Below are 10,504 nucleotides of genomic sequence, written 5' to 3' on the forward strand. Positions count from 1 at the left end.
GGTAGTCTCTTGCCTGGATTCACTGGGATTCAGACCTCCCCCAACCTTTATTCAGACTCAAGGGTAGCCACTCAGTCCCTCCCCTACACCACCAGCTCAAGGCTGCCAGAAGCTATCCAGTCCCCAGCCTGCCCCGAACTCTGTGGGCCCTTTATAGGAGTACTCCTAAAGCTTGGGATCTCCTTCCTGCCTGAATCCTTCAGATGCACACTCAGCAGGGGACTGGGGCAAAGGGAGGATGGGATTTGGTCTAAATCTGCTACTTTTCCTAGTTGCAGGAGTAAAGAAAGGAGGGGAGAAAGAGAAAGAAAGATTTCAGGGCAGGAGGCGTGGCTCGGGAGGCTGGGCTCAGAGGGGGGCTCTTGTTATTCTGGAGCAGGCCCAGGAGGGTGGAGGGGGAATTTGGAGGAGACTCCGTGATTGGAGCCTGGCTGTGAGAAAGGGAAACTCGGGGATCAGAGGCTCACGGGTGGAGGCAGAGGGAGGGCATCCCATCCATAAGGAAGGAGTGGGGTGGAGGTGCAGAGGACTCATGGGCTCAGCTGAGACTGGACTCTGGCCTGGACCTGGGCCTCTCTCTGTCACGGCCTGGAGGGGCCGCAGCTGACAGAGGCGGAGCCTATTTCACCAGCTTCAAGGGGTCTTTAGTACCCTCTTCAGTCATCTTGCAGTGCACAAAATGTGCTCTCAGAGTGAAGCCACAGGGTTAGAACCATCAGGGTGAAGTGTGGACCCACCAACCCCTGCCCCTACCCCATGGCACTCTCACCATCCCAGCTCCAACCAGCTCTTGCCCCTACCCTGGCTTCACTTCTTGGAGATCTTGCAGCTCAGACTTCCTTTTTGTGGTGCTGAAGGTAGTTTCAGCCTCCTCCGGGCTGTCCACATTATTTTTACAACCCCACGACTCCTCAGATATCCCTCTCCTCCCCGCTAATCTACCATCCCCCAATTTTCTCTCTGCTAGTAATTGCTTGGGACTGGAGATGGCAGCTCATCAACAGATCTTGGTTGCTGGTATATTTTTGTTGCCCCTGCAACCGCTCTTCCTTTATTATTATACGTTTATTATTTTTATTATTCACCTGGGCTGGAAAAAGTAAAGTGGGGGAACAGCTAGGAGGCTGGGGATCCCATTCTTTCTGGGCATAGGAGACCGTGTGTATGGAGCCAGTTTAAAATTTTTCTCTCAAAAAAATCACATCATCATACCATCATGTTTTAATTATTATTATTAATATTAATATGATGAAGCAACTCTGTACAAGGACTATATAAAGGGAAAACGTGCTAGAGACAGACGTTTGCATAGGAGGGCACACTACAGAGAACCGGGGAGGGAGGAAAGGAGGGCATCTACCCACAGGGATCACACTAGGTACTAGCAACAGACACAGAGAACAGGACACAGATTGACAGAGAAGCTCACAGAAATCAAGTTTAAAGCGACAGGAAGAGAATATTGCATATCTTTGTCCCCCCACCCTGTTTGGAGTGTTTTGGTCTCCTTTATTAAGCTGGGAGAGTCAGGCTGGAGTGGTGAAACTCAAATCCAGCACCCCAGAGACCAAGAGGTCACAGGAGGGGCTGTATGAAGGGGTACATGGGTGACCAGGCAAAGAGGGGAGTGCCTCATACCCAGCGCCAGCCCACAGGGGAGTGTGCAGACAGCTGGAACGGTGGTGATTTCTGCAAACGTGTACATAGGTTAATGTGGGTGGGGAAGTGTGTCAGGTGCCCAGTGGGGGATGAGGGTATGTGATTGTACGGCTACTCTGCAGGGCTGTATTTGGGGATATGAGGCTGCCTCTTTGCAAGTACAGTCAGGAGAGTGGTGTGGGCCAAGTGCTGTACTGGGCAGCTGTGCCTATATGTTTGCCCATGCCTCTGCACAGTCTTTCACAGGGACTTGAATCTGGTGGGAGAGTGGATTGCCTTTCCAGGGTGTGGAAGGAGAGACTTTCCCCAGGTGGGAAGAACTCCAAGCTGGCGGGCCAGTTTCACACTGTCCAGGCTGGGCTTAACTCCCATCATTCCCCTGCTTCTCGCCCTCTTGATCCTGGCAAGGGTGGGTCAGCAGGTGGGAGGTTGGGGGACTCTCACCAAGGGGAATCAAAACAGAGTGCAAGAAGGCAGGGGGGCTGCTTCACAGCTTCTCTTTCGGAAGCCAGCCTGGGATCTACTGGGCTGGGGCTGGGGCCTGAAGGGGGCTATGAATAAAAGGCCCTCGGCTGGAGAAGCCACTTTCTGGCCTCCAGTGGGTTTTGGGGATGTGCCCTTCCCTCTGCTCTGGTCCTCCTAATCTGCGGCTCCCTGGCCTGGGGGCGGAGACAGCGGATCCTGAGACAAAGGGCGCCGTTGGGGAGCAGGTGGAGTAGGGGTGGGTAAAAGAGAGAAAGGAGTTGGGTGGGGGGCTGCAGTGCCCCCTCCTTCATTGTCACCAGCCAAGGAAACCCGGGTGGAGCGGGGGCCTCCGCGGCCGGTAGCCCCTTTTAGGGGCGGATTCTCTTCCCGCCTCGTAAATTACGCCGGTCCAGCCTCCGGCCGGCCGTGACCGTGAACGCCAGCGGCGAAGGGAGAATCTGCAGCGGCTGCCAGAAACTCTCTCGGCCAATCAATGCCGCGCTTCGCAGCTCCTTTTACAGCTTCCTGGGCTTCCCGGAGGGCCAGGTGGGGGTCCCTGGGGTGGCTACTGAACCTGAGGCTGCGTCCGCTCAGCTCTCAATTCCCCGCTTGCGGCTTCCGGTCCGCAGCCGCCTCAGCGGCAGGAAGAGTGGATGGCAGCACACCTGTGAGCGAATGGGCGCAGGGGGCTCGGGAGAGGGCTGGGGACCAGGAGACGGTTCGGGTGGCCTGCCCTAGAGGGGACAAAAGCCTGATCATCACCTTGTCCACAGCCGGGTCTGCCAAATGCTTATGCCTGGGCCTGCTCTGTGTCCAGGCCTGGAGGACCCAGACCCCAGCGGACCTGGACATTGCTGATCATTCTGTTCTCCCAAACCACACTTCCTCCTAGGTCCCCCCACTTCCTTCTGCCCTCCCAGAGCTACCCTGACCCCTTCCCTGCTCTCTGCCCATCCTCCACTCTTGCTCCCTCCTCGCAGCCTCTCCTAACCCCAATAACTGCAAGTTCTGAGAGCCTTGGTCCCACTGTCCCCACCCTCGCCTACTCCTGCAGGCAGACAGACCTAAGACCACGGAAGGAAAGTGGTGGGAGGGGACGCCTGAGTCACCTTTCCTCCAGATCTTCAGACGGAGGCCCAACGCCCCGGTCCCACGTCAAACTAGCCCCTCCCCAACGCCTCAGCCTTCCCTGCCCCTACCCCCTGCCTGCAGCTGTGGGCTTCCTCTCCCTGGCTGGGTTCTTCCCTTCTCTCTGGGACCTGGCAGGGTCTGCTGGGGGTGTGTGGGAGGGAACCACGAACAAAACAGACAAGAGGACGTCCCAGGAGGACCTGCCAGAGACGCCTGGCGTTCTAAGCGGGGACTGTGTCCCAGGCAGTGCCCCCTCTTGCTCTCTGCCAGAGACAGGCTCAGTCTGGGGCTGGCGCCCGTGTCTTGCCCCCTAAAAGAAGGAGAGAGCTTGCTCCCTCAACAGAAGTCTTTTCTTTTTCATTCTGCGGTTCTGAAACCAGATCTTGACCTGCTGGTCACTAAGATTCAAGCGGTCTGAGAGTTCCCTCCGGCGCTGCCTTGTGATGAACTCGTTCACCAGAAACTCGCCCTCCAGCTCCGCCAGCTGCAACTTCGAATAGGGTTTGCGCTTCTTCCGTGAGCGGCTGTGGATCGGGTACCAGGGCGCGCCTGGGTGGAGACGAACCAGCAGGGTTGGCCAGGGGACCAAGAGGTGACAAGCCCAGTACCGTCGGTCCTTCCCCAGCCCCTTTCACCTTGGCCTAACACCCGACCCCAGGCTCTTCCTCTCCTCTCTTAGGAAGACTCCCATCCCCACCAACTCCTCTGCCTCCATCAATCTCTTTTTCCCCTTTCACTCTTTCTCCTTGCCTCCCCTACTTTTCACTGCAGTATCCCAGAACCTTCCAAATTCCTATCCTCTCACTTCTCCCCAAACCTCTTCTTCTCCAGGATATCCTGGCCCCTTCCTCTCACATCCTCCAGGATGGGGTCCTGATTAGTTAGAACAGACATGAGCGAGTGACAAGAGACAACCACTGGCCTTTCTTTAAAAAAAAAAAAAAAGTAGGTAATGGGGGCCTGTGGGAAGGTGGAAAGAGAGGCCCTGGGAGGGCAGGGACCAGCCTCTGGGTCCCCACCCCCCAAGGCCTGGGGAAGTCTGTCAGAATCCCCTTTCTCCGGAGCTCCCTGCCCCCTCCAGCTGCAGGCCGAGGAAAAAGGGAATCTCTAGTTCTTTTACGGGGATATTTACATGTTTATAGGGCTTGCCCCCCCCAACTCCCTTTTTTAAAAGAAGCGCTTCCTCACCACACAGTCTGTCACCCCAGGAGGCCCTAGCTCAGTCCTACACTGCCCACCACCCCCCCTGCCCCGCCCCGGGTCAGACGTCCCGTCCGAAGTAGCCTCGCGAATGGGCCGGAGTCCTTACCGCTGGCCGCGAGGCCGCCGCCGGGGTTTAAAGGCGATACCAAGCTGCCGGGGTCGCCCGCGCCGGCGCCCTTGTTGCCCTCGTTAAGCAGGGACGAACTGGAGTCGGATTCCAGCGACTGGCACGAGGGCGGGTCGTGCGGGGGTCCCGCGCCACCCTCGCCGCCTGCCGCGTAGTCGTACTTGAAACCGAGAGCAGGCGGCCCCGACGGCTCCAGCTGCAGCAGCGCTGCCCCGGGCCCGACTCCTGGGCCGGGGTCGCGCCCGCGCTCCTCACGCTTCAGGCCCCCGCCGCCGCCCTCGGCGCACGGCTCGCGGTAATAACCCTTGCTGTCCTCCACGCGCGCCAGCTCGCACGTGCGGCCGAAGGGCGGGTTGAGCGACACCGGGCTGCCGAGATAGGGCTGCGGATAGCCATTGCACGGCTCCGCCGACGGCCAGGGCAGCGAGCACACGTTGTCGCGGCGCGGGTAGGACAGCGAAGGCAGCCCGGGCAGCTGCGCCCCGGACGCACGGAAGTTGGGGAAGTAGAAGGTGTCTCCCGTGTGGATGTTCACCAGCGGCCCCACAAACCCGGGATTCAGGAGATTATGCTCGCCCATTTCCGCGGGGCCCGACCGGCAGCTTCTACTTTATTGCTATCTGACATTAAACATAGTTAAACCTGCACCGGCCACCCATTGGCCGTCCAGCTCACGTGGGCGCCGCCGCCAGGGGGATGGGTGGGGACAGAGAATCCCCCCACCCCGCACCAACTCCAACTTCCCCCTTCCCCAATGGGGGGGGGAGGGAACGAACCGCGGGGGCAGATTTATTCTCTGGCTTCTGGTTTTTAAAAAATCATATAAAACCTAACGCGGAGATCGAGGCAATCGCCCGACACGGGGCAAGAGGGAAAAAGCCACACCAAAAATACCCGCACATACACGCTTCTGCACCCTGCACTACCCCCCCAGATGTATTATCTTCTCACCAACAGCTGGCCGAGCCCAGCCCGTCCCTCTTTAATTAGCTCCTTTATTAACTAAAACCGTTGGAATTTACAATATCTCCCCAATAAATTACTATTAGATATTGTGTCATATAAAGTTTACTGGCTGTTTAAGGAGACGGATGAGCCCTTTGGCTCGGGGTTTATTTACAGTAGAGGAGAAGTGGGGGTAAAGACAGGTTTCCCTGCCGCTGTCTCTCCCAGCCCTGCCGCTGCTGTGCTCCTTTTCCTCAGCTCTTTCTCCCCAAGAATTTAGGGAGACACCTGGGGTCCTCTCCTCCAGGAAGGGCTCAGGGAGGATTACTAATGCTGGGTCTTCCCCATTCTCCAGCTGGGAGCCACCCAGCCACACACCTTCACTCACCGTCAGAGGAGAGATGCAGAAGAGAGGCAGAAGCAGCAGAAAAAGGAAGCGCCCAGCTCCATGAGGACTTGCCTGCCTGCTCCTGAAAATCTGGAGGCTGAACTACTCTTCCCCATGACTTCTGTGGGTCAGGGGGGCTTCTGGGGGCGTCTCTTGGAGACTTTGCAGCAAGAGGCTCTGGGCTCCCAGCAGGGCTTGGCTGGCCCAAGAGGCTCCTGATTCCCACTGTGGAGGAGACACTCACACCCCAGAACCAGCCTAGAATACCACTGGGACCATCAGATAACTGTGCCCAGCCCAATAGGTGTGCTGGGACTAAGGGAAAGAATGCCAGAGAATTATCTTGTTAGGGGTTTAAAATTATTTTTATAGTGCTAACCTCAGTAGCTCCTTCCACAGAAGGCTGAGAACCCAACGCTGGCCATAGGCGAAATTAATCGAAATCTGGAAACCACAATCCGGTCTCAACCAAGTCCACAGACACAGCCAAACAGATTAAAATGAAAAAGGAAACAAACCCTCAAAACTAGGTGTATTCTATTGGAGTCCAGTAGACACAATACTCAGATTTCTATGCGATTACTTCGGGCTCCAGCAAAAGCATGGCTTTAAGTAATACCAGGTGAGATCAATAGTTCAGCAAAAGTCTAAATATGACAGAACACCAGAAGATTTGGAGAAAATGAGGGAGACGTGAGTCTGAGAGAATCTGGGAGAAAGAAATCCATGTGGGTGAAAGTTAAATATCTGAGAACGAGCGGAAGCTACAAAAGCAGAGCAAAGCAGAAGATTCTCATCTCCCTCTTTTTCTCTCTTCTGCAGGACATGGCAGAGAGAAACGCAGATTCTTCGAATTCCACAGCTCCCTGGGCGATTTCATATCCCAAACCATAGCTGGGACAGAAATGTGTCCGCGCGGGCTTCGCCCAGCCCGGCACAGCTCGCAGCTCGGCACCCGCCCCTCGCCCCTCTTCCCCTTCCCTGCCCTGGCCGGCCAAGGTCCCTCCCGCCCCCCCCCCCCAGGAGCCCGCCCCGCGCCGGGCCCACTTGCCAGAACCGAAGCCAAGCGGTGGGATCCCAGCCCCGGCGCAGTCACCTTCAGTCAGAACCACGAGAGCCGGGGCGCCGAGGAGCGGGCAGGAGAGAGCCTGAATTGGCCTTTTCGTGCTTAATTGATTAAGGGGCTGCGCGGCTGCACAGAGCATCCCTCGGCTGCAAAATCCACGTCACAGCATCTCCAACATCTTATTTATGCCTCTTTTCAAGATGCATTAATGAGCGTTACTGAATATTTAATTTTAAAAATTTATTTGGGGGTTATTTTTGGTCATAAAGATAAACAGGGTGTGACTTTAATGTCGTTGCTGTTTTCAATCAGAACGTTGCACCGGCGGCGAGGTCTCCAGGCCTCCAGGCCTCGCGCTCAGTCGCTATTGTTGGTGTGGGGGAGGCCGAGTTGAGCTTAGCGAGATAATCGCTAGTCCTTGTGCGGTGGAGGTTTCTCCCCATTCTCTTTTTCCCCTCCCAGATGACTCCAATCTCCCAGAAGGGAGACGCCAGGAGGAAGGTCTTAGCCTTTTTGCATCCCTCGCCAGCTCGAAAATCTCAGGCCCAGAGCTGTGCTCGCTGCCCTCCCGGCCAGGCCGCTGAGCACGCAGAGAGGCGGCCACAGGGCGGCAGATGCAATGCCGGGGAAATGAGGATGGAGTGAGGACTTCCTTCTTCCAGACACGCAGTTTCTCCCGGTCCGATTTGGCCCCATCAAAAAAGACCAGTTTCCCCACGTTTCGGACGCTGGGCACTGGCACACGCACAAACCCCTCTTCCTTCCCCCTCTTCCTTCCGTGCAGCCGACCTGATTCCTCTAGGGGAGAGCTGCCGAGGCCCATCAGCAAAATTCACATCCCCAGTGCCCTGCCACTCGAGGATCACTAGGAACCTAGGGGTTATGAGGACCCCGGCGAGGACCCAGGCAATCTAGGCGCCCAGCCTCCTCGTGTACCACCGCGGTTCTGTGCGCCTTTAAGGCTCGCCGCCGCACACGCAGCTCAGGCGCCCCTTTCTTAACCCTACTCGGACTAACTGGCTGCAGAGCTCCGCTCCCAGCCTGGGTCCCCAGGACCGGCGGGAGGCTCGGGTGCAAAGCTTCAGATCTAAATCCAGCCTCGGCGAGAGCTGCTCTCCAGGAGCCGACGGGGGACTTGGTGAGGAGAATGCTTAGGACTCGCAGCAGCCGAAGGCGCTGGGCAGCGGCTTCTAGCTGGGTTCAATCCGCCGGCACTTCGCAGCTCACATGGAAAACTGTACTGGCCTGGCAAGGCTCTGGACCCGCGGAGCAATCTCTGCGCCCGCTCTTCCGCACATTCATCAAATCACGAGATTAGAAGAGGTGGACTGCCTGCTGGACCCTGGACCACAGGTTCCTGATGCAGCTGGCTTGGCTCAACCATGGCCCGCTCATTAACTCAGGGGTTAACTAAAACTGAAGGCCAGGATGTGGTCCAAGGCTTTCCTTGAAGACCCGCGGCAGCCCTCTTGCTTCCTCGCATCCACCAGCTGGATGCGCCGCCGCCTCTCCCGCACCGACTCTGTCTAAGCCTCCGTCCCTCCTGCATCTTCACGGGCTATGCGCTGGTCCTCGAGTCCCCACCGCCGCCGAGCCAGGCGAAAGGAGTTATTATAAAATCTACGGCCGGCTCTGGTGGCAGGGGCAGAGCAGCTGCGGGAGGCTTAGGCCACCGCGGAGTGGCTGTGAGCCGCAGTGTTCGGGCTCCCCAGGCAAACCGAGGTCGAAATTATACCGCGCGGTGCTGCCTTCTCCCGCAACAGTCGAGAGGCCAAGGCGGCCCAGTTCAAGGTCACTGCCTAGTTTGCACAAAACGGTTCTGCCGCCTATGCACATGAGGCAGGGCCTGGGTCTCTGAAGGGAGGTGAGCAGGAGCTGGGCTGGGCGGGAGAGGCGAGACGGAAAGCGGCGGGTGGGGAAGGTCTGGGCCCCAGCCCGACCCCTCGGCTCTCTATGTGTCACCCCTTTAGGGCATCTTAGGCTTGGGGCAGGATTTTGTCGGGGTCAACCAAGGCTGACGGGTGGAGGTAGGGGCTCAGACTCCTCGTTCTTCGCTTCACCAGCTCATCCAGGGGTCCGAGCCCACCTGGCTCCCAGGCCTCCTTACGGGTGCCTAGGACTTAAGGAGAAGGTGAGGAGGCCCCTTCCCCCGTGCTGCCTTCCAGGGCTCTGCAGCCTGGAGGAGCGGGGTGTGAGAGGGACCTTGGGTGAGGGGGCCCAGTCAGGCTCTCAGGCTCGCACAAGCAGCCTGGGGTCAACAGCGTCCTAACCTCCTCCAAGCATTCAGTGGCTCCACTTGTCCCCCTCCCACCACAAGATCCCAGCCCGATTGCTACTCAGGAAATGGGGAAGGGATAGGGGTGGTCCCAGGCAGGAACATCTGGGAGACCATCCCTCCACCCCTCACCTGAGCATCCCTAAGTGAGCCATCTTCCCCCATTTTCACTGTCCTTTCGGCGCACTAATAGTTAAATAATTTCGGGGTTCTGACATTTTCCCCCTCGCCAGCAGAGGATCTCTTCCACCTAGTGAATTACTGAGTATCAGGAAAGGTGTGGGGACCAAGTTATTTAAAAAAAAAAAAGCACCTTCTCCACAAACACCACACCTACAGTCGCCAGCAAAGTATGGGGAGCCCAGGGCCTGGTCTCCGTGGACCTCGAAGCTCAGTATGGGGTGAGGACTACCCAGAGTGCCCTCTGCCCCACAGCCAGCCGCTCCCTGTGACCATGGCCTCTGACCAGGCCTAGCTCTGGGGAGGGGCTGAGTTCTGCCCGGGGTCTGATCTGCCCAGCTACCCAACTGCTACCCAAATCCAAGCCTCCAGTTCGGGGCGGGGGCGGGTGTGGCGCTGGGCAGGGGCGGATCGGGGTAAGGGCAACGGGCCCGGGAGGCTGGTGGGGGTGGGAGGATGCGCTATCCCCAAGGCTGGCTGGGCTGGAAGAGCGGGGGTCCACTTACCTTTGGAGACGGAAGAGGTTCAGAAGGGTGCGGGGCGGGGGTTCTCGGCCTCTAGAAACCCTCTGGGTGCCCCCTCCCAAGGCGGCCCGCAAGCCCAGCCGAGGTATCTGAGGAGGGCGGGGCGGAGGAGGCGGAGGCTGCGGCCAGCGGTAGGCGCGCGGGAGCCGAGTTGCAGAGCATCTCTGGAGAGGCCGCCTTTTATGGGCGTTATTAGCGCCCCTGTCTAGACTGGAGACGACACCTCTGTGTGTAAACAGAGGCGGCGGGCTCTGGCGGGAAGGGGGATGGCGCGTCAAGGGGGCGAGTGGCCCTCCCCTTCTCTGGCCACCAGAAGATCAAGGCCTTTTCCACCCTCCCCCCTTCCCTGTGCTCCCTGTGATGTCAAGGTCAGAAAGACCTAGTCACGGTCAAGGCTAAAAGAGGAAGAGCCTGGTTGGTTGCGAAAAGGCTCTGGCCCCCTCCTCCTCCCAGAAGCCCCTGGCTCCCCAGGGCCCCTCAATCCTCCACCAGCGCGGGTCTAGATACACATCTGCCTGATCCGGCACTTGGAGTTTTTGAG

The 10,504-nt window shown here is 58.0% G+C and overlaps 1 protein-coding gene across 1 annotated transcript; it reads right to left on the reverse strand.

Moving 5' to 3' along the window:
- Window positions 1-3,565: 3,565 nt before the first annotated feature.
- On the reverse strand, window positions 3,566-5,165 carry HOXC12 (homeobox C12). Its single transcript, XM_060166030.1, has 2 exons — window positions 4,565-5,165; window positions 3,566-3,804 (listed from the first exon to the last, which is right to left on the reverse strand). The coding sequence occupies exons 1-2, from the start codon at window positions 5,163-5,165 to the stop codon at window positions 3,566-3,568; spliced, it is 840 nt and encodes a 279-aa protein (XP_060022013.1).
- Between the last annotated feature and the right edge of the window lie 5,339 nt (window positions 5,166-10,504).

The sequence above is a fragment of the Lagenorhynchus albirostris genome, chromosome 11 (assembly GCF_949774975.1).
Source record: "Lagenorhynchus albirostris chromosome 11, mLagAlb1.1, whole genome shotgun sequence".
Classification (NCBI taxonomy): Eukaryota; Metazoa; Chordata; class Mammalia; order Artiodactyla; family Delphinidae; genus Lagenorhynchus; species Lagenorhynchus albirostris.

What these genes read in the sequence shown, in the direction of transcription:
- HOXC12 (XM_060166030.1), bottom strand. Translation starts at nt 5,165, where the DNA reads ATGGGCGAGCATAATCTCCTGAATCCCGGGTTTGTGGGGCCGCTGGTG. An exon ending in CGGCGGCCTCGCGGCCAGCG is followed by an intron (nt 3,805 to 4,564) that starts GTAAGGACTCCG and finishes GTCTCCACCCAG; the next exon opens with GCGCGCCCTGGTACCCGATC.